The sequence below is a fragment of the Micromys minutus genome, assembly GCF_963924665.1.
Source record: "Micromys minutus genome assembly, chromosome: 5".
NCBI classification, from domain to species: domain Eukaryota; kingdom Metazoa; phylum Chordata; class Mammalia; order Rodentia; family Muridae; genus Micromys; species Micromys minutus.
Genome location: NC_137974.1, coordinates 57,968,954 through 57,993,094, shown reverse-complemented (window position 1 = coordinate 57,993,094; position 24,141 = coordinate 57,968,954). Strand labels below are relative to the sequence as shown.

Here is a 24,141-nt window from a genome sequence, read left to right as displayed (position 1 = left end):
ATTTGGGACAGCCATATCTGTTTTTTGTTCATTTTGAGACCAGGATCTTGCTATATATTCCTGGCTGTCCTAGAAATCTCTATGTAGAGTAGACTATCTTCTAACTCAAAGGATCTACCTGGCTCTGTCTCCTGAGTTCTGGGAAATGCATATGCCACCGTATACAATCAGTATCTGTATTTTAAACTTACTCTGACTTGCGTGACCTTGGGTAAGGTCTTTTTTAAAGTTTCTTTTTAGTTTTCAGAATTTATTTGATGTGTTTGAGTGTTTTGTCTGTATATATGTCTGTGCACTATATTTCTGCCTGGTATTTTGGAGACCAGAGAGGGGCTCAGATCCTCTGAACTGTAGAGTTATAAGCAGTTGTGACCCACTATGTAGGTGCTATGAATACACAGAACACAGATTTTCTCGAAGAGCAGTCACTGTTGTTGTTTTCTATTTTATTGAACAACTTTATTTTAAAAAACAAAGATAAATGTACAAATTTTAAGCATTTTTGCATAAACGTATACAAATACATTTTTGTCAGTCCTTGATTTTTTTTAAAGGTTTGATAGTGTGCATTAAGATCTTACTAGTTACAATGAGCATAAAGTACATGTAAAACAGGATGTAACCTGGAATTAGTCAAAGTTTTCTTAGTGTGTAAGGATTAAGCATAATGGTTTTTTCTTTACTTTTTTTTTTTTTTTTTTTTCTTGAACTTCATATAGTCTGTGAGTTGTTTCTGGGGTGTTCAGAGCTTTCTGGGGTTAGTATCCGATTATCAGTGACTGCATATTATGTCTGTTCTTTTGTGACTGGGTTATCTCACTCAGGATGATATTCTCTAGATGCATCCATTTTCTTAGGAATTTCATAAAGTCATTGTTTCTAATAGCTGAGTGGTACTCCATTGTGTAAATGTACCACAATTTTTGTATCCATTCATCTACTGAAGGACATCTGGGTTCTTTCCAGCTTCTGGATATTATAAATAGAGCTGCTATGAACATTGTGGTGCATGCAGTCAGTGTTTTTAACCACTGAATTACCTCCCCAGCCCCAAGATTTATTTTTAATTATGTATGTATGTTCCTGTCTGTATATGGGCTTGTGCACATGTGGATGGATGCCTAACAAGTCCAGAGAGGATGTGAAATGCCCTGGAACTACAGTTACAGGCAGCTGTGAGCCACCTGATGTGGGTGCTAGGAACTGAACTCAGGTCCTCTATTAGAGCAATACCTGCAAATAATTGCTGAGCATCTCTAGCCCCAAGATAGTGATCACTTTTTCTACTGTAAAATAGAGAAAATGTGAAGTTTAAGTAACATGAAATACATCATATAGCTAATACAAGTCACTCAGATTCACATTTCAGTCCTTTTCTGTATGTTTCCGCCTGGGTTCAGAGTCTCTATCCAATGGTGCTGTCAGTGGCTTTAGGTACTTTCTGCTTGGAACCTTTCTTGGTAGTATAGTTCTGAAGAAGAGGATAAAATTCTGGTTTTGAACGTGTATTTGAATAAAATGTCACTTTGACTACAAAGCTTTTGTGTGCAGGAATTTGAACTTTGGGTGAAGGTGCTTAGTTTTGAGGCTAGGTCTTGCTCTGTGGCCCTAGCTTTCCTGGAGCTTCTAATAGGGACCAGGCTGACTTAGAACTTACTCAGTCCTTTTGCAAAAGCCTCCTAAGTGCTAGGATTTAGAGGTATGTGCCACTACACTGGGCTTTAAGTCTAAGATTCAATCACAAGTTCTAGGTAGGTAGAAAAGGAGGGTGTTGGAGCCTGAGGGGCTCCTGTCAACACAGAGACACAGTTTTCAAAGGGAATAATTTGTTTTGTAACCAGAGTGAGTGCCAGTGCCCAGGAACACAACAAGTGCTAGGCTCCACTGTGGATGTAGATACATGAGGTATGTGTTTTATTTTTATTTTTATTTTGTTGTTGTTTTGTAATAGCCTGGCTAGCTTAGAACTTGCTTTATAAACCAGGCTGGCCTAGAACTCACAGAGATCCACCTGCCTCTTCCCAAGTGCTGGGACTAAAGGTGTGTACTACCACTGGCTGGCTTCAGTGTTGTTCTTAGCATTTGAACTGATGAAAACTTCTGGTCTCCTAAGAATACATTGTTGTATGGCTTTGGTAGTCACAAGGATATTAGAGCAGATGGTCCCATAAGTGTGGGCTGTAGTTGACTTTCAAAGGGAGTAAAACTAGCTCACGGTGGTAGAGTTCTAGCCTTAATGTTTTAACTATGTGATCTTGATGTTTAGTCATATGTTCTTATAGAGTCCTCTGCACAGGTGTAGCTTATCCCTCTCCCCTACTTCCTGCCCTCCCACACCCTTTTTTGGGAACTTCAGATCACACTTTCCATTTTGTAGGTTATTGAAGAGAGAGAAAAACTGAAAACTGAACAAGAAGCACGGCAAAAGAAAATGTTTTATCTTAGGACTGAGTTGGAACGGCTCCATAAACAACAAGGTATCAGACAACTCCTTTGTATGGCTGCTTTGTTGAGCAGTAGATTCAAGTGGAGAGGTATTAGTACTCAGAATCATTGAAAACAATTTGGGCACAAACCTAGAGAAAAGTTATAATAATCATGCAAAGAATCCTCAGGTAGTAAAATTATTAAAATTTTACTATATTTTCTGTTCTTATTTTCTCTCTCTTCCCCCTCTTCCTCTCTTTGTGTTTGAGTGTGTAATTTGTTGTTGGTTTTGTTTATTGAGACAGAGTTTCTCTGTGTAGCCCTGGCTGACCTGGAACTCGCTTTATAGACCAGGCTGTCTTTGAACTTAGAAAGTCTCCTGCTTCTGCCTCCCAAGTGCTGGGGTTAAAAGTGTATGCCATCATGTCTGGCACTAAGCATGTAATTTTTCCTCAACTCTTTTAGAATAAGTTGTGGTTATGATACCCTTGAGAATTTCAGTATGTATTTCCAAATAAGAATTCAAGTACACAAAACACTAATCAAAACTAGAAAATTAGGCTTAAGGTGATGACTCAGGCCTAAAGCAAGTGTGAGGATCTGGGTTTAGGTTCTCAGAACCCATAGAAAGTTAGCTGCAGTAACATATATCTATAATCTCAGCATTTCTATCTCGAGATGGGAGGCAGAAGCAAGAGAATCCCCAGAAGTCTGGTGTGTGTAGCAGCAGATTCTGTCTCAAGCAAAATGGAAGATGAGAGCTAACACCCTCTGACCTCTACTCCAATAAGATGTGTGTGCTTGTACATGTGAGCATATGCACACACATATGTGTAAAACGTTTTGTTGTTTGGTTTGTTGAGGTAGGATTTCTCTGTGTAACCCTGGCTGTCTTGGAACTCTCTTTGTAGACCAGGCTGACCTCAAACTCACAGAGATCCACCTGCCTCTGTCTCCCAAGTGCTGGGATTCAAGGTGTGTGTCACCATGCCCAGCTGCAAAAAGATTTTTTTTAAATTAGGAAATTAATTATACTATCTAGTCTACAAATATTATTTATATTTTACTAATTGTTTTTATTACTGTCCTTTATAGAAAAAGAAATGGAAAGGTTATTCGTCACGATCAGTTGTCAGTCTTTTACCTTTAATAACAATAATTCCTGAGCCTTTCTAGTCATAATTTGATATTTTAGAAAAGGTCATGTATTTTATAGAATATCTCATAATTTTAGTTTATCTGGTGCTTATGGTTGACTTTAGCTTATTCATTTTTGTTAAGAATATGACAAAAGGAATGCCAAATTCATGACAGGAGTGACTCTCAGGGGAAATCTTTGAGACTGTGGTAAAAGTCACCCAAGATGCTTCTTCCTGCCACTTTAATGTTTCTAGCCTGAGAAACTTGCTTTGATGGTGGTTGAGTGATTTTTTTTTTTTTTTTATTCCTTCTTTATAGTGGAGTTCCTGGTTTTTGTTTGTTTGTTTGTTTTCATTGCTCCTTTGTTGACCCTGAGCCTGTGGGGGCAAGATGGTCTCAGACCTTTCCAAATCCACCACATTTCTTTGCCTCCAATTCTTAGATGTCCAAGAACAGGGAACCAAAACCACACCCTTGCAGGAGGATGGATTTCTATTTCAATGAGGAGCTTCTAACCCTTGCCCCAATTTGTTCAGTCATTTGTATTATTGTATTATATATTCATTCAGTGATAATAGGTTATGATTGATCATTGTCATTGTTTATTTTCATGCTCTAATTTTTTCAAATTTAGCTGGTGGGAGCCATGTTGAGTTGACTTAGTGTCCTTTCTGTATCCCCTCATCACTTTGGAGAGCTTTCCCTTTAACCCCCAGTATTCTGGGACACCTTACTTTTATATTGTTACTCTTTCCCCTCTCTTCCTATTTTTGTCTTTTGTTTGTTTGTTTGTCTGTTCATTTGTTTGTTTGAGACAGGGTTTCTCTGAGTAACAACCCTGGCTGTCCTGGAGCTCCAATTGTAGACCAGACTGGCATTATTGTTTTTTCTTTCTTTCTTTTTTTTTATTTAGAAACAAGCTCTCATGTAACCCACACTAGTCTCACATTTACTGTGTAACTCAGGAGGATTTTGAAATCCTCCTACTCTTGTCTGTATCTTCAAAGTGGGATTCCAGATGTAAGCTGCTATTTCATCTGTTTCTTCATCTGTGTTTTTAAGAATTCACATATACAGTGAAAGAAAGAAAAAAAAATACTTCTAAATACTGCAACTGGATAATAGTATAAAAGAGTAGAGCACAGAAAAGGATAATTGTTTTTGTCTCAATCTGTATTGTTTAAGATAAAAAGCTTACTTATTTTATTCCATAAGGGTTGATCCATGAGTCAATTTGAAAACAAGAAATAACATTAGGCATAAACATAAAATGTTCTTAAGTTAGATAAAGTCAAATAATCTATTTAGGAGACACATACATACAAACCTATGTCACTTGGGAGAGTTTACAGAGCCCCTGAGATCCTACCTATAGAGCCTTACCTGATTATCACTATTCAAAAGAGAATTTGATCTCTTGCCTTTCACCTTTACTGAGACTTTTCCCAAACTAACCCTGTATGGAAAGAGAATGTTACTTGCTTTTAAGTTATTTGGGGGGGGGGGGGGGGAGGATTTTGTAACCATAAAGCTCTATAGATTGCTACTTACTTACATGTTTAAAAAATGAATTTTCTTAGTTTGTCATTCCTTAACTCTCTTGTGGTAAACATTTGACCATTCAGGGGAAATGCTGCGCAAGAAGCGAAGGGAGAAGGATGGTCACAAAGACCCACTTCTGATGGAGGTAAGCCGGCTTCAGGAAAGCATCATGAAGGACATTGCAGAGCTTCATAAAGAGACAGAAGAAGCAGGAAAGAAGCAGTCTGAACTGGACAAAGTGGCTCAGATCTTAGGAATTGACATCTTTGATAAATCCCTGAAATCTTCAAACGACAGTAGAGAGTCTACAGAGAAGTCTGAAAAAGAAAAATCTAAGAGCCCAGAAAAAGAGCTGTCACCCTCACACACTTCCTCTAACAACAAGGTAAGAGCCAACTTTTTGGTTATTTTTTCCCCCTATGGACTGCTGCTGTAGAAGCTTTTTTGAGGTTTTCACATATGCTTTTGAAAGAGGATCTCATTATATAGCTCTGGCTGGCCTGGAACTCACTATGTAGACCATGCTAGCCCTGAACTCACAGACATCCCCTGGCTCTAGGGTGCTGGGATTAATGCATGCACCACCACACTCACTGCTATGACATTCTCAGTCCTCTCTCCACATACTCTTACTAGTCTTCACTGCATTCCTCTCTGCTCTCTTGTTCACTATAATTCATCTACCCAAAATGTTCGTTTCCTAAATGCCTTTTCCCCAACCTAGTGACTAATTCATATAATTAGAAGCATTATTACTGCTAGCTTACTATCAGGGAGTTACATCTTAAAAGAGAATCCAGGCTGGTGAGATGGCTGAGCAGGTAGAAGAACTTACTATAGAAGCTGGATAACTTCAGTTCAGTTCTCAGAGCCTGTAAAAAGTAGGATTCAGTGTCATGAGTCTGTGAATCCAGCACTTCTAAGGTCAGAATCTGAAGAGTGAGCCAGAAGCTAGAGGACCACCAGCCTACATATATATCCTAACGGCAGAAACAAGAGATCTTGCCTTAAAAAGATAGAAGGCAAGAACTGACTGTAGAAATTGTCCTCTGATCTCCAAACATGTGCCATGGCACACATGAACCTGCACACACACACACACACACACACACTCTAAAAAAATAGAATTGTTAACTCAAAGGTGTTAACTTCTTCTGGTGACTTTTAGGCAGTTTAGGAATATTTGATTTTATTCCTTTCGATCACTCCATAGAAATTACTGTCTGCTTTATCCACGTGTAGCATTGGCTTTCCAGGACACATAAGAAAAGTGGTTTGACTCATTCCTTATTTTCTTCATATTCTTACCTTGCTGACTATCTTTTATATTATGCTTCTCTTTCTAGTCATCATTTGATTTTTAAATGTAACATATTTGTTTGTATAGGTAATATATTCAGCATCTATTAAAGGGTGTAGTGAAATGACTCCTCACCATTGTTCTCCAGCTCCTTTCCTCCAAGACAGTCAGATCTTTCCACAAGCTTGAATATCCTCTTTAAAAACATTTTATAGATGTGTGTGTGTAATATATACATATAGTCTATGTATGTACATATATATAATTACATTCATTTTAGTGTGTATAATATATGTGTATATACCTATATTATGTGTATGTACATATATACATGTTACGTGTACGTACATAATGTGTATGTGTATATACATATATAGTTACATATATTTAGGTGTGTGTGTATGTGTGTGTGTGATAGCGCATGTGAGGTAGAAAGAGGACAACTTTTAGGGGTCACTTCTCTCCTTCCACTTTGTTTTTGAGTTAGGACCTCTGTTGATGTTTCTGCTGTGGCCCATGAGCATGGTATGTCTCCTGTTTCTACCTCCCATCTCACATTATGAGGGCTGGGATTACATATGTATGACACCAAACTTGTCTCTTTACATGGGTTCGGGAAATCAAACTCAGATCATCAGCTTAAGCTTATTCAGATCATCTCACTGACCTTATGTGATCTTAATATTCTTTTAGAGAAAATTTTCTAAAATATCTCTAAAATTCTCTGAAATAAACATCTAAAGGATGTGTAAGTAGCTATGTATTTTTTTTACTTTAAAGATTCTTTTTTTTTTAATGTGTATGGGTATTTTTGCCTACATGTATATATATGTACAACATTCATACAGTGTCCACAGAGGCCAGAAGAGGAGTTGCAAGCACTTGTTAGCCACTATGTGGCTACTGGAATTGATCTTGTCCTCAACAAGAACAGCCAGTGCTCTTAAAAGCCATCTCTCCAGCCCCAGTAGTTATATTCTTGATGTGAAAGAACTGTAGTACCTAACTCATTTTCTTGGTCTTTGAATATAAGTTCTATTAAGATTCTCCCTATCTTGTATAGCCTTTTATATTACACATTAGACCTATGGTCATAGTTCCTATGGTCCTGATTCCTATGGCCATGAGTCATATGATTGTGACCACCTGCTTTTTTGAGAGTAGATAAGTATGGACTGCTTTGAATTTTTTATGAGTGTAGTTTTTCTCTCTAGGAATCAAAAGTAAATGAAAAGTCCTGTATTAAGAGCCCTAGTTCTACTGAAAGCCTCCAACCGACTGTTAAGCAGTCTGAGCAACTTCCTGCTGCTTATGAGTATTATGATGCTGGCAATCACTGGTGCAAAGACTGCAATACCATCTGTGGGACCATGTTTGACTTCTTCACCCATATGCACAACAAGAAGCACACACAGGTAGGTGTCCTGACTACTGTTGTCTCTACTGTCACCCTCATTCCCTCCAACCTCTATGCTCCCATCTGCATTACAAAGCTGGAAAATGAAACATTCTCAAAAGGGCAGGAGACCAGTCTGAAGAGCCAAGAATTAACAACAAAGGAGATACCATCCCCAGGGCTCAGTTCAGGGGACCTACTATAACTAAACACCATACGAGTGTAAGTGAGGCTTCACTCTCTTTTGATTCCTTGAGTACCTGAATTTTTATTTATCCATTTCTAGTACTTGAGCTAACATGTTTTTACCTTTTCCACAGGTGATTCCGTTTAAACAGTTGGCAGAGTTTGTGGGTGGGGGTGGGTAGCTAAGAACTGCTGGTTCCCTGGTCTGATATTTAGGGGAAGAAAAAAAGAGAGAAAAGTGGGTCATTGAGATTTTAGTGCTGTTGTGTGAGCACCTCTGCCTCTTGCAAATAGACACTGGATCCCTACAACAGACCTTGGGCTTCAAAGACCCAGAGTGAGGCTAAGCAAGACACTGTAAAGCGAGCTGACAAGATAACTGTTCCCGCAAAAGGTAGGTTCCTCCTTCCTGCTTTTCCCAACTACAGTCCATTCAAACTAAAGTATATTTTGAAGTGTTTTTATTAAGGAGTAAGTTGAGAAGTTGATTATCTTTAAAATTTTGTTTACAAGTAGTCAGTGCTCCATGTAGGGATGATCCCTAAGCACTTCCTTAGTACTTCCATTAGAGCTCTCCTCATGCAAATAAGTGAATTTACTATTGAGGAGTATGGTTTCTAAATCTCTTCTAAGATGCTTGGTGCTTATTAGACCTTAAGGAATGAATCAGGCATAGAGTGCTACTGGTTTAACTAGGCATGGCAGTGTTCCCAAGTGGAAAAAGAATAGTTGCATAGAGGTAAAACCTTAGGTTAGAAAGAATATGTGCTTGGAATTCATCTAAATGCTACTTCTGACTCCAAAGTGGGCATGGTCATCTTATAGCAAAATAGTGATGGCATTTGCCTCAGTTTTCTGTCACCTTGATGGAAAAGGCTTGCTTCCTCTTTTCTATTTCTTTTAGGCTCTGAGTTTCTGATTCCTATCACTGGGTTTTACTGCCAACTTTGTGAGGAATTTTTGGGGGATCCAATTTCTGGAGAGCAGCATGTCAAGGGTCATCAGCACAATGAAAAATACAAGGTTGGTCTTTGAAGTCCCTGTAGAGCTCCCCACCTTTTGTACTAATTCCTTCAGCCACGTCTAATGTAGAGTTAGCTGCCAACAGTTCACATCCCATCTCACACTAGGAAGTTCTCAGTCCTAACTCTTGAAAAGATTGTTCTAGCAATTTATTCTTTAAATGAGTTGCAGCTGTGGCAAGAGCCAAGATTTTCTCTTATATATCAACTTGACAACTCATTAAAACTTTATATTTTCTCTTTCCAGAAATATGTGGAAGAAAACCCATTGTATGAAGAACGAAGAAATCTTGACCGCCAAGCTGGCTTGGCTGTCGTCCTAGAGACAGAGCGACGACGGCAAAATGAGCTAAAACGAAAACTTAATGAGAAACCAAAGGAGGAGAAAATAGAAAAAAAGGCAAAAATTGTGAAAGAAGCAAAGGAAGATGACAAAGCCTCTGGAGAACTAGAGGACCAACTCTGTGAGGGTGGAAACTCCCCTGAGAAAGGTGAAATTAAGAGGAATGCTAACTTCAAATTCCAAGTAAAAGAAGAGGTAAAGAAGGACTCATCACTAGCATCTTCTTTTGGAAAGTTCAGTTGGAAGAAGCCAGAAAAAGAAGAAGAAAAAAGTTCAGTGGTGACCCCAGGTGCCCCTAAGGAAGACACTGTGGAACCCAGTAAGGACAGAGATGACGGCAAAGCTGAAGTCGTAAAGGCAAAGCCCATCAAAATCAAGCTTTCTGGAAAAACTGTAGTTGCACATACCAGTCCCTGGACACCTGTCGTTACAACTTCAACACAAACTAAGATTCGACCCAACTTGCCTATCCCGTCTACAGTACTCCGAAAGTCAGGTTCAGCCACAGTGAGCAAGCCTGCTCCTCTTAATACCTTTCTGTCTATCAAGTCATCTGGAACCTCTACCAAGCCTCTGCCAGTGGTTAAAGAGTCTTCATCAGATCTTCTCTTGCCTCCAGATATCATTTCCAAAGCTTTTGGAGGAGAAGAAGTGGTCCTAAAAGGGTCTCCAGAGGAAAGAGTGGAACTGGCTGAAAAGAATGAGACATCCCAAGTACCTGAGCAAATGCTGGCTCTACTTCCACCTCCACCACCTCCACCCCCACCTCCACCACCCCCACCTCCACCACCCCTGGTTGTACCTCAACTATCTGCTCCATCTGCTCAAGCAAATGTTGTCTTAACCCCAGTAAAATCTAATTCAGTGGTATCTCAGACTTTCAGTTTTGGGTTCCACCGTCCTAACATTTTGAACCCGGGGTTGCCTGTGGCCTTCATGGCCTCAGAACAACCAGCTGCAATTCCTTCTGATGAGACAGCTCCTGGGGTGAGTGAGAGTGATCGGGACCAGACCCTAATCTCTATGTTAGTACGACCTCCACCACCCCTCTCAAGTGTATTCAGTGAACAGGCCAAAAAGTTAGAAAAGCGAAATTCATGCTTAGCCACAGCCAATGCTAAGGACCTGTATGATATATTCTACAGTAGTGGTGGAAAGGGGGCTCATGAGACTAAGCTGAGTAGTAGTCCATTGGCCAACGGGGAAAGCAATAGTCATTCTAGAACGGGAAGTTCAGGTATCTCTTCCACTTCTGCTTTAAACAGTAGTGTATCCCCAGAGTACCTGCCTCAAGATGGTACTTTGGCCACTGCTACTGAAATCAGCAATGTTGAAAATCCTATCTCAACAGGTCTGGAGTCCATAGGGAAATGGTCTGTTGTAGATCAAATAAACCCTAAAAGCAGAGACAGCACCTATAGCTTTCTACAGCCTCTGACAAGATTATACCAAAATAGGCCTTATGAAACAGTTTCCCCAAAGACAGACACTTTGGTTATGTGGACTTCTGGTTCATTCCAAAGTGACACTGATAAGGACAGACCTCCAGAGGGGAAAATCAAATTTGACCTGGGAGGGCCACCGGCTGCAGACTCAACTGCTCATCTGCTAGATGAGCACTGTCAAACCAACGGATCTCAGAAGTTGGTAGAAATTGACCTCATAGATAACCAGAACAAGAACCAAGAGGTGTACAAGTCAGAGGATTGCAGAGAAAATGACGTGAAGAGAAACACTGAACTAAAAGGAAAGGTAGCAGCTGAAGAAGAAGGTGACAACATTGGACTCCACAGCATAGAAGATTCTAATTTAAACCATGGCAACAGAAATCCATGGGAAGGAGAAATAGGACAACCCAAGTTGTCAACAGTTGACAAAGAGGCAGAACAGTCTAGTAAATTGATGACAGGACATGAAAATACAAGTAAGGTAGTAATTGAATTGAGTCAGTCTCTCCCTTCCAAAAGGACAAAAAAAGATTCATTTCCATCATTGCTTCAGAATCCAAAAGGCATGCCTGAACTACTGCTGTCCCCAGCTGGATCAGGTATGTGTTTAAAGAGACAAGAGACTTGGGAGAGGCCAGAGAACCCAGGAGTGGAAGCTATGGACCTACAAGGTACCCATTCAGAACTAACTGTGACAGTAGAAAGCAAAGCGTTGGAAAACTTTGACACTACACATTTAGAGGTAGAAGGATTTGCAGCTCTGAGGAATCTGGGGGATATGCATGCCAATTTCTGCAGTTCTTGGGTAGAACAAACACAGAGATCGCCAACTGCTCTGTCACAGAAAATATGTCAAGAAAATTCTGTGTCATCTGTAGTATGTAATCCTTCCAGTCCCACTGACATTGAACCAGTACCATCTTTTTCTGGATTTCCATTAGAATCGCCCAAAACTTTGGTGCTTAATTTTGAAACAGAGGGTGCATATAGCTCATCTAATTCTAGAAATGGAAGAATCACCTCTAACTCTTTGGAAACTGGACACCCTATGGAAAATGTTGACCATGACTTAGGAGGTGAAAGAACACACCAAGCCCTTGACCTCTTGGCTGGAGGAATGTTGTCTGAGGAAGTAAAAGAAACTTCACCACTACAGAAAGATTTACTCAGAATGGAATCCACAACAGTCGGTCCTTCAGGCCTTGGACCATCTCCTTGCCTTCCAGATCTTGTGGATTTTGTCACACGGACACCTGGAGTTCCAAAAGAAAAACTATGTTCTCCACTTTCTGGGCCAAATGACTTTCTCAAGTGTAGCTCCTTGGAGATGGGATCACCACCTCCAGAAATTGTGAATGTGTCTGTCTCAGAGGAAGAAGTTCCTCAAGAGAGTGAAGACAATGGCAGTGCTTTGAATTTGGTAAAAGCTCCAACCTCAGGCTCCCCCTCAAGGGATCAGGTAGTTGGAGGCAATGAGAGCCCTCAGGAAATGCCTAAACAAGAAGCTGCAGTTGATGTTATCCCAGACCACACAGGGTCCAGTGTTTATGACTGTAACAGTCAGGACTACTTGAATGGATGAGTCATTGGATTTTAGAAATCGGATCCCAGGACTAGCTGGCAATCTCATCTGGAACCGGCATAGTAAATGTTCATTGGAGCTAAAAAAAAAAACAAAAAAACCGTCTCCCCCTTCTTTCCCTTTAAAATACTAGACAAAATAAGTTTTAACAACTTCTCTACATATCTGTAAAAAAAAAAATATTTTCTGTTAATTTTTAAAATTTCTTTGTCATTAAAGTCAAATGTCTTATCTGGCTCACCACAAAGTGTTCTTTGATTTTGGCTTTGAGGCTGCCATTTCTGGAATGTGAGGGGGGATGGGAAACAGCTGACTTCAATTACTGTGTTGTATACCTACCTACTTTTCTTGGCATCTGACAGATCTCTGGAAGAAACACCAGAAAGCTTGCTGAAATGGAAAGATTTTGAAGAAAAAGATTGTTTCTCCCTTAGGTTTCCATTCATTCGGATGGGTCTGCCTTAACATTGTTAGGAATGCAGTGTGAATAGTCCTGATTGCTGTTTTAACTTTCCTCACTGACATATTAGCTCCTTACTTTGTTGCCTTTGCTTCAAATGATCCTAGTCACCTGCAGACTTGTTTGGAAATGGCTTCAGTAAGTGAAAGAAAAACTGGCAGGCTCAGTTTTGGAAGACGACAAAGCGGTAAGGCTTATTCCTGGCTCAGTACCAGGAACATTTGTGTTTCAGAGGTCACTTTTAGTTTTGAAATGGCCTTTCAAATATATAATGCTCATTATATTGTGATCTAGTACATTTTATGTTAAATTGTTTATCAGCCATTTCTGTTGTGAACTCTAGAAGATCTGGAATTGGGATTGGACTCACTCTCTGTTGGACAAACATAGATGTAACCCTCTACCTCTCCTTACCCAAGTTATTACTACCATAGAGTGATGTTTTGGGTTGTACATTTTGTTTAATAAAAGATTAAAGAATTTATGAAGTTGGCTTGGACAAGTTTAAATTCATTTTTAATGTGTTAATCCTACTTTCTATTTGTCTTGACACCACACAAATTTGAGCTTCAAGAGAAACTAGAATAGTGAAGGGCTGCCCTGTTGTCTACCCCAGCCTGCAGCTGTCCTTCTCCAGAGCCACTTCCTCCTTCTCATCAGAATCTTAGATTGTACAGTATACCCTGTGCTGCCTGAGTGTAAAGGAAATTTGGCTCCCCCTAGGTGCTTCTGGAAATGGAGCCCCAGAAGGATATTCAAGTGTTTGGTGAGGTGCACTTGGGAGTCAGGGAACTCAGGCCTCAGGCTTCCTACCCTCTTTCCGTTTCTTTCTGCTGTTCCTTTGTCAGACGTATGTAACCTGGCTCAACAGAGACTTGAGCAGAGCCAGCCTCCACCTGCTCCTCAGCATCCCTTCAAGTCCTTTCTGCAGGATTCCTGCCCTGTTTCCTAGATTGAATTTGGTGAGAATATTCTAAAGTCTTAATTCCAACTTACAAGTCCTGGCCTCTGAAGCAAAAAGGCATGGATATGAGAGACCGAGATCCTTGACTATGTCTCGGCCATTTTCTTTGCTGTGGTTTTGGACAAGTTGCTTTAAGTCATTGTGTTCTAGCTGGCATATTGTCTTTATTCCTTTAAAGATGAGGATTATTAGCTCATCTCGGAACCAAATATGTACAGAATCCTGAGTAACCTTGGTAGGAGTGGGAGAGAATGTGTGACTGAAAACACATGCACATGGGTGTGAGAAGACAGCTTTGTGGAGTTGATTCTGGGGACTGGACTGGGGTCATCAGACTTAAGCATGTTCAACTAAAGTGTGAGTGTACTCTTGGCCTGGAAACCATAGAGGGACTCAAAAAACTGCCCTTAGAAAAGCTTAAATTCAAAAAGAGATCACTTTCTTGTAGGAGGTTATCTATGGGAATTTAAGGAAAAACAAATTTAAATGCCAGTTTGTTCTGACTTTTAGGCCTCAGTTCCACTGGGAGAGGGATTAATCATACCTAGATTTAACTTTACTCCCTTTCAGAGTAAGAACCTCTAGGTTAGGAGGGGATACTTGAGAGGAGTAGGAAGGGACAAGGCAGTATCAGAGGAGGGCAAATCTAGCATAGGCAGCTAGATCCTAAAACTACACAGAGAACACTGAGCCTTATTAGAAGGCTAATTTCACAATGGCTTCAGGGCTTATTCCAAAGTTGTCTATACATTTAGCCTTTCCCCTAGAATAGTCCCTTCTAAGAGTTGAAGGAATGGCATACTTCAGCTCTACCCTAAACCAACAGAAGGAACAGCTTTTAGGACACTGTAGTTTGCAGGAAGTGCTGGCATCGCCCTTTGATAAATGGCATTTAGCTTTGGGGCCCATCCAGAGAACCATGTGAAAGTGCAGAACTCTAGTCCAGCAGCTGCTACTTAGACATTTTAAAGGTTTATCTTATTATGGTATAAAAGTTTGGTCATGGGGCTGGAGAAATGGCTCAGGAGCACTGTCTGCTTTTCCAGAGGTCCCGAGTTCAATTCCCAGCAACCACATGGTGGCTCACAACCATCTGTAATGGGATCCAGTGTCCTCTTCTGGTGTGTCTGGAGACAACTACAGTGTACTCATTTAAAAAAAAAATCTTTAAAAATAGATTTCAAAAAAAGTTTGACCTTGGAGGTTAGGAATGGGCTCTGGTTTTTGACACAGGCTTTGTTGCAATAGAATTATGTTTAAGTCAAGACCAATTTTTAAAAAATTTATCTTTACATTCATTGATGTTTTGTCTGCATGTATGTCTGTGTGACCATGTCAGAAGCCCCAGTTCTTGAATTACAGACAGGTGTGAGCTGCCATGTAGGTGCTGGGAATTGAACACAGGTACTCTGGAATACCTAAAAGCTAGTGCTCTTAACTGCTAAGCTATCTCTTTAGTTCCCCCTTCCCCCTAAACAATTCTTACTGGATAACTTCAGCAGTGAGAAATTAACAGTTGTGTTTAAATATGGACAAATGCCTACTTTCACCCAGTTCATTTGAATTATTCCCTGAAAGTCTCCTTTACTTTGTGAATGCTTTTTTCTGCTGCATATTTCATCTTTATTTATCACTGGTTTCATAGAGCCTAGAATACTCTAGTGATCTTTCTGATAACACTACTGAGCAATATAGTAAAAGTATTCTCACCCAACCATTCCATTTCATCTCTAACAAAGGAAAAAGGCAGGGGGAAGGTTTTGGCAATAGAGCTTGCAAAAATATGTCTTATATGGTCATCAGCTTCTGGGACTGAAGGAGATGGACATGCGATTTTAGGGGATGGGGTGGGAGGGCAAGTGGAAGGATGCTCAGAGAGAAGAGTAGGGAGCAGTTACGAGAGGAGAGAGGGGGTTTCATTTTCATGTATTTCAAAGAACTGGATCTCCTCATAAGGAGATTACATACTAGATTACATACTAGATCCAGTAAGAATCTAAGTCCTCATTTATTGATAACTTCGGTGGCAATGTAGAAATAAGCAGGTAGTTTGGGATTGTAAGTACATTTGACTTTATTTAGAGTTTGCATTTTTCATACAGTTGTATAATTAGTGACTGTCTAGCCCAGTGTAGTGTGAATACCTATGTGGTTCTTTCAGAGAATTTTTTTTCTTTTCAAGATTATAGTTAAAACATTTCTTCCTTTCCTTTTCTCACTCCAAACCCTCCTATATACCCCTCCTTGCTCTGTTTTAAATCCAGGTCCCACTTTTTCATTAATGTACATATATATGTCTAACTGTAACCTGTTCAGTCTATTTAATGTCCTGTGTATGCATGTTTTCAGGGTTGACCATTTACATTGAATAATCAAATGATGTGCTCTTCTCTGAAGAAGACTGTTTCTCAGCATTCCTCTGTTTCCCGCAGTTCCTTGTGTAGGTTGAAGCCTCATAGATTTGTCTGTTGGTATCTTCCTTGGTCAGCTGATGTTTAGGCAGTCATGATGGACTTTATGGGTGAACCTCCTGACATTAGTAGGAGACACAGTCTCACAGAAAACTCACTGGTCCTCTGTCTTACAAGCTTTCTGTTCCCTTGCCACATGTTCCTTGAGCCTTAGGTGCAGGAGTATTTTATAGATATATTTACTGATCCATTGGGACTAGGTAGATTTTGATTTTGCAGTTATGCTTATTTAATTTCATTTTGGTCTAGTGATTTGTTTTTTTTTTTTTTTTTTTAAGACAGCTTCTCACACTAGCCCAGGCTGGCCTAGAATTAACCGTGCAGAAAAGGCTAGACCTAAATTTGCAAAAGTCTTCTTGCCTTAGCCTCCCAAGGGCCAGGATTACTGGCATATGCCAACATATCTGGCTTGTTTATATAATTTAATTCTCAATGCAATCATAGAATCATGTATAGTACAATTTTTAGACTTTATAATAAAAAAATAGTCAGTTTCCAGATATTCTTACCCATATACAATTGGAAGAAAATATCCATAAGTGTGTATGCTTATGCTGATGCATTTAACATGGTTATAATTTCATCTCTATGTGTTTTTTGGCTAATATATGCCCACTAACGGCACTATTAAGTCATTTTTTGCTTACTGTGCTTTTTCCCCTTTGTATTTATGGTGCACAATTGCCTAGCAAATAGAAAATTTTAATAAAAATGTTGTTGGAAAAAATCAGTGTGGTGATAGCTATTTTCCTTAACTGACTGTTAATACTTAGCAATTTGTATATGGATTAAAAACTCGATTGCTGCTTGTGTCTGCTGGGTGCTTAGCATTCTAGAAGCCATCTGTCTTTTTGTTCTCCTGTTCTGGTTCTTTGTGTACAAAGCTCTCTGGCAGTTAATGTGCCCAGGTTCACAAGTGGTCCCCTCTTTCAGTAACATTCTGGAATGGTAGTAGCAGGTTAGGTGGGGAACACTGCTCTTACACCTCCTCCAAAAGAAACTGAGATGGTAAGGAGGTAAACTGACTAAACTAAGCTATTCAGAAAAGGCTGGAGGCATTTTGAGAACTCTGCTTTTCAACTGGATTCTTCTTTCCTTCCAGCCAAATAAGCACGCTGAGGTCAGCTGGTCAGACTCCAGAATTCCTGTGATCTAGCTGAAGGAGTAATAAAATGTTTCATGTCCTAACATCTTGACATTTCAGCAAAACTAAAACCATCTCATTTATCGGTAGAAACAAAAACATAAAAGATTACCTTTCAGGTGGAAAAGAAGAATTTTATTTTTATCTGTTTTGTCTCTTGTATTTCAATCTTCTGACAATGAAAAATATTTTATACACATATGTATTCACACACACAAGACAAGATTACGTTGGAGTTGTCTGGTATTAAAAAATTATAGTTCCAGGATTTGTTTTAATCCTTCTGTGTGCTAAAAACCATTTTTTCAAAGCTGTGTCTTTCCTATGTAGTACATCCCTGAGTTTAACCTCTGTCATTTGTTTTCTTTCCATCAGTACAAGTGGGTCCTGATTTTTTCCCCTCAAGACTTAATAAATTATTGTTCTCAGGGCAATATACCCTCTTCAAGAATCTCCAACTATTTTTTTATCCTACTTATGTACAAACAATTGGACACTAAATGTTATAAATCAAGACATTTGTCTTCACAAAGCTTACTTTAATACAGGTCCACAGCAGAAATCAAAGTTGTTCCTACAGACAAGAGAACAGAATATAATACATATCTAGATGTAATGACTTTAACCCTTACATGCTTTTTTTACTTCCATTCATGAATGATCCAGATCAATAAATGAATGCATACAGAAAGGTTTGGGGTTGGTGAGATGGCTCAGCAGTTAAAGGTACTTGCTGCCAAGGCTGATGACCCGAGGGAGGTTAGTCCCACCCATATGGTACAAAAACTTACTCCCATAAGTTGCCCTCTGATTTCTACATGTTTGTACCTACATACATAACCCCACACACACAAACATAAAATTAAGGAGTTTTGTAGAAAATATGTTTAAGGTAAGTGAATGAATGAGTAGGAAAAAATAGAAACAATTATATAATGAAAGAACAAAAGATAGTGTAAGGAAGGGTTGGAGACAGTTCAGAGGACCGAAGCATGTACTGGTTAGTTCCCAGCATGCACATCAGGTGGCTCACAGCCACCTGTAACTCCAGCTTTAGGAGATCTCATGCCTTGTGGCTTCTCTGGGAACCCTCACTCATGTTCACCCCCAACCACCACCACCACACACGTATGAGTGCATGCTCTTGCACAACCAAAGTTTAAAAAGTCTTTAAATATGGGCTGGAGAGAGAGCTCATCAGTTAAGAAGACTGCCTGCTCTTCCAAAGTTCCTGAGTTCAATTTCCAGCAACCACATGATGGCTCACAGCCACCTGTAATGAGAGCTGATGCCTCTGGTGTCTCTGGAGAGAGTGACAGTGTACTCACATATTAAAAATAAATCTAAAAATAAAAAATGTGGAGAAAGCAAAAACATAAAACCCATGCTGAAGCATTATTGCATTTTTCCTCTGATTCTATTCAACTTTCCTGTACCTCCCTACATATTTACTAATAATTAGTAATTATTTAGCAATAATTACTATCACATTGTTACTGCCTCTCACTAATCTATCTTCTTTTCTTTCCAGGGGCAGTCCCAGAAGTCTTCACATTTTCAAAAGGAAGGACTAAAGCAGACATTTCTGCTCCAGGAATGCAGGGATAAAAACCACAGAGATTATGGAAATAATGTGCGTCCTTGTGGCCAGTAGACAATCCCTGTTAGGTCTGACTTACAGAAGGTGGGTCTGGCTTTTTGCAACTATATGGAGAAAGCCCTTTCATTTTAGCTACCAGGAAACAGTGATTGGGTGAGTAAATGTGTGTGTCATGTCCTTATATCTAGAGGAAGAACAAGCTAAGAAGAGATACCTTATCTAGCATTAAGTACATTATTAAACTCCACCTCTGATGTTAAAATTGTGGGAACTGGTAAGATGTTTTATATAGTCAGTAAAATACTTCCTGCCAAGCCTGGTGCCCTAAGTTTGATCCCTGGGAACCACATAGTGGAAAGACAGAGATAATCCCTATTGGTTGTCCTCTGACTCTACATATACCATGACATGTGCATTAATAAATAAATGTAGTTACAAGAAAACTGGACTTCAGGTTTTCCTATTCTTTCTGGACCATGAGTTCCAGAATCTTTAGGTGAAATTTTCCTTGGTTCTAGCATCCCTTTCTAGTTCATGTAAGAATAAAGGTAAAGTTGGATGTGGTCTTAGAAAAATGGTGTACAGATGAGCAGAGAAGGCTCAAGGAGGGACAGTCACAAGGAGGATTTTAAAAGCGCTAATCTGTGTATGGTGGGACATTCCTTTAATTTTAGCACTCATAAGGAGAGGTTACCCTGATCTATAAAGTGAGCTCTGGGCTAGCCAGGGCTACATAGTGAGACCCACATGCACTCACATTAATTCATGCACACAAACCTTTGGAGACCAGAAGAAGGTATAAAGCCCCCTGAAACTGGAGTTACAGACAGTTGTGAGCCACCATGTGGGTACTGGAAATTTAATCCAGGTCCTCTGGGAAAGCAACCAGTGCTACTAACCCCTGAGCCATCTCTGCAGCCTTTCCAGTCTTATTGCCTCTGTAGACACTGAAACTCTGGTACACAGGGTACACAAGTGTTCTTACAGTTACTATACAGAGTATAGAACTTACTCTGCTCATCTAAAACGCTGCTTACATGGAGCTTTTATAAGCCTGTCTTAGATATTGTAGACTGAGTACCAGAGTGGGAAGGACAGCTAGAACTCAATAAAACTTCACTTAACCCTTTAAACTCCTGTGATCATTGAAATTTCATCTATAACAGTTACAAAGCTATCCAGAAAACTGGTAGCCTAATTTTGCTGCTGATTTGTAGATCCAGACCTTTTTAGCATCCTGGACATGTAGTTTACTGTCCAATTCTGCGGTTTTGTTAACTTTCAGAAATGCAACACTATGATCATTAACCTAAAAAGAACATGTATAACTGAAGCCATTAGATGAGAAGTAAAGTATTTCAGGGTCTTTTGCTATGGAGAGATTTCTAAAGCATGACCTGCTTGTAGTTGGTGGAAAACAAACGGGCCAAGATGACCACCATTTTGTTACCACTTTCTCCATCACCTGTTACATTCCTCTTCCCAGGGACAGTCAAATGTTTTGGTCCCTAGCCCTCATTTTGAATTGTGATTCTTGTTACATGCTAGCTCACTAGCTGCTTACACCTCAATTCTCCAGCACTGTAGGGACTCCATGGCTGTGGCAGGTGGAGGGAACAATTTCTGAATGATGCTTTCCCATTAGGCTTGTATTTAATATGCTGGAATCCACATATATGGAAATGATAAACGGAAGCTGGGCAGTGGTGGCCACGCCTTTAATCCCAGCCCTCAGGAGGCAGAAGCAGGTGGATCTCTGAGTTTAAGGCCAATCTGTTCACAGACTGAGTTCCAGGACCGCCAGATGGACCCAGGGAAAACTTGTCTCCAAAATGAAAACAAAACAAAAGCTTGGAGGGTGAGATGGTGCTGGAAATTGAGGAAGATGCTGTGGGGCAACCACACACTCAAACTCTCTCACGTTAGGGGTCGCTGTGTGTAAGAAAGGAAACTCAGTCAGGCAGTCTTTCTCAGTCTGTTTCTTCCCTTTCTTCCTCTCTGCTGTGTGTCTGTGTGTGGTGGATACCGAGATGCTGAGGATTGAGCCCAATTCCTTGTGAATCAGGCATGGGTCCTATTACTAAATGACATTTTCTACCCCTCTTTTTTTTTATTAAAAAATATAAACTACAAAAAGTAGAGCTTTCTAGTGTAAGAGCTAATACAGTGAGAAAACACAAGTAAAATTGGCAATAAGAGTTTTAAAAAACAAGTAATTTTTCATTAACTTATTAGAACTGAGTTATTTTCCTTTCAAAAGTTTTCTAGTCAATTGTTTTTTAATTTATTGAATATTCATGAATATGAGTGTTTTGCTTGCATGTATGCCTGTGTGCCACATGTATGCTTGCAGAAGTCAAAAGAGGGCATTGTGTTGAGCTGGAGAGACGGCTCAGTGGTTAAGAGCACCGACTGCTCTTCCAGAGGTCCTGAGTTCAAATTCCAGCAACCCCATGGTGGCTCACAACCATCTGTAATGGGATCCAATGTCCTCTTCTGGTGTGTCTGAAGATAGCTACAGTCTACTTATATATAATAAGTAAATCTTAAAAAAAAAAAAAAATAAAGAAAGAAAAGAAAACCAGAGAAATCCAAAAATTAAAAAAAAAGAAAAGAAGAGAGGGCATTGTGTATCCTGGAACCAGAGTTCTGGATGGTTGTGAGCTGCCATGTGGATGCTGGGAATTGAGCCCCTATGTCTACCAGAACAATTGTCTTCAATCACTGATTCATCTCTCCAGACCTCTAATCAATTAAAGTTTTAGAAAGTTACCTAGAATAAAGTTTGTTGGCATTTGTTTTTGCTTAGGGAGCATGCTGTTGCTGTTGGGACAGGAGCCCTTGTGTAGCCCCGACCTCTGTTTGCCATTTTTCTGCCTGATGAGCCTTTTGAATGAGGGGTAGTGTTTACCACACGTCTAGCTCAACGTTCTTGGCATTGCCTTAGAAGTCACAAGCATGTGGTCATATATATGAGCAGGTCTAGAGAGACATAAAATTAGTAGTTTATAATTGCAATCAAACTTCCTGCAAAGCTAGCCAGACACATGAGAACAGTGAGTGATACACGAATGCAGCTTTATAGTTTGCACCACACTTCCCCACATTCTCTCATTTGCCACATATTTAACGAGACACATAATTTGCACTACAATGCTAATTAAACTTAATTAGTTGGTCTTGTGAATGACTGTAAATAGTAGGATTGGTTTGCTGCCAAAGCAAATTTTCATGTTTTTTTTTTTTAATTAGTTATCTGATTATTTTGTTTGGTTGGTTTTACATTTTGTTTTTCAAGACATGGTCCTGGCTGTCCTGGAACTTGCTCAGTAGACCAGGCTGACCTCAAACTCAGATCTGCCTTCCAAGTGTGCTGAGATTAAAATCATGTTGTGGCACATGTCTTTAATCCCAGCACTCAGGAGGCAGAGGCAGGTAGATCTCTGTGAGTTCAAGGCTAGCCTGCTCTACATAAGTCCAGGACAATCAGGGCTCTGTCACATAGAGAAACTCAAAACAAAACAAAACAAAACAAAAACAAAAAAGGTATATGCCACCACAGCCCAGTGTAGTTACTTGATGTTTGTAATTGAGCTTAGTTTACTCATATCGCTTACATCTTAAATATGATAGCCATGTGTTATAAGAAATTAGATGCATAATTGGGAATATAAGTCAGTGGGAGAGACTTGCCTAGCATGTTCAATCCCTGAGTTCACTTCCAAGTGCTGCCAAAAGAAAAAAAGGAAAAGAAACAGGAAAAGACCTTGCACCTAGGCAGCTGAGCTTCCCTGCACTGTGGCCTTTCTTGTCTTGAGCCTTCCTGTTTCCTCTTTTCTCCTCTCTTCTAGTAGTACCAGTGTTCACACCCAAGTGAACTTGTGTGCAGTATTCCAGTTCATTCACCAGCATACATTACTTACTGAGCATTAGGTGCTAGACATTGAACAGAGCACAGTGTCTCGGCTTTATACTTCCTCTGTCAGACACATTTCTATGTGCTTGTCAGCCACAGAAATGAAAACAAAATAGTTTTGATGGTGGGCACATTTTCTTTTTTAGGACTTATAAAAATGTCTATGCATGTTTTGCCTGCAGATGTCTGTGCACCTCTACAGGCTGCTGCTCCTGTAGGCCGGAGAAGGCATGGGATGGAGTCTTTGGAACTGGCGTTAGCCGAGGGCTAACTGTGTGGGTGCTGAGAATCAAGCAGCAGCCCTCATGGGGAAAGTCGGTTCTCTTACACACCAGTCATTCCTCCATTCCCTCAACATAGGTTTCATTTCTCTTTGGTTATAGCTACAGTGGAATTAGGCACTGTTAATGGTAACACTTTTTACCTTTTTGGGAAACTGTCTTCAGGTGTTGTTTCACCATTTTACATTGTCACCAACAGTGTATAAGGGTCCATCTTGCCATATCTGACAACACAGTAACAACTATCTGACTAGTGGGTTTTAATCAGTCCCCCACTGTGGTCCTGATTTACATTTCCCTAATGACTAATGATGATGAGTCAAGAACTTGAAATTGTTCTTTGAAATACTGCTACATTACTTCACTTTACTTTTGGTTGCTAGAGTTTTGTTTGTTTTGGTTTTGGTTTTTTGAGACAGGATCTCATATAGCCCAGGCTAGCCTTGTACTTATCTGTAGCTGAGGATGGCCTTGAACTCCCAATCCTGCTTCTACCTTCCAAGGTCTGGGATTATACAGATGTATTACCACATCTGGTTTGGGGCTATGTGTGTTGGGGATGGAGGGAAGCAGTCAGTGTCTTCTCAAGTACTTCTCCTTTGATTTTGAAATATAGTCACAGGTCAAGTGGAGTGGTGCCATTTCCAGGGGATTCCACACCCTTTCTGGTCTCAGTGGGCACTGCATACACACAGTGCTCCAATATACATGCAGGCAAAACACCTATACACATAACATCCTTAAGACAGCTTTTAAAAATCTCATCTAATCTGGTAAAAAATAATATTAATAATAAAGCTCTGCTTTCAAAGTTAAAATGCATTCTACAACTTAAATTTATTCTATCAGTGATTTGAAGGCAGTGGTTTCTAAGGGGGTTTTCATTTTTAAATTTATTTTGTTATTCAATAATTTCATA

The 24,141-nt window shown here is 39.8% G+C and overlaps 1 protein-coding gene across 2 annotated transcripts in view; it reads left to right on the top strand.

Moving 5' to 3' along the window:
* The window catches only part of ZNF318 (zinc finger protein 318), a 35,330-nt gene extending 15,987 nt beyond the window's left edge, over positions 1–19,343 (top strand). Inside the window, exons 5-10 of one of the 2 annotated variants that reach the window (XM_080916917.1) lie at positions 2,378–2,477; positions 5,193–5,494; positions 7,624–7,824; positions 8,286–8,385; positions 8,896–9,014; positions 9,261–13,219. In XM_080916917.1, the coding sequence (XP_080773043.1) occupies positions 2,378–2,477; positions 5,193–5,494; positions 7,624–7,824; positions 8,286–8,385; positions 8,896–9,014; positions 9,261–12,386 (3,948 nt within the window). In that variant the 3' untranslated portion in view covers positions 12,387–13,219. Of the gene's footprint in view, positions 1–2,377; positions 2,478–5,192; positions 5,495–7,623; positions 7,825–8,285; positions 8,386–8,895; positions 9,015–9,260; positions 13,220–18,956 lie in introns of those variants that run through there. The other variant, XM_080916918.1, reaches the window with a different exon arrangement.
* The last annotated feature ends 4,798 nt before the right edge of the window (positions 19,344–24,141 follow it).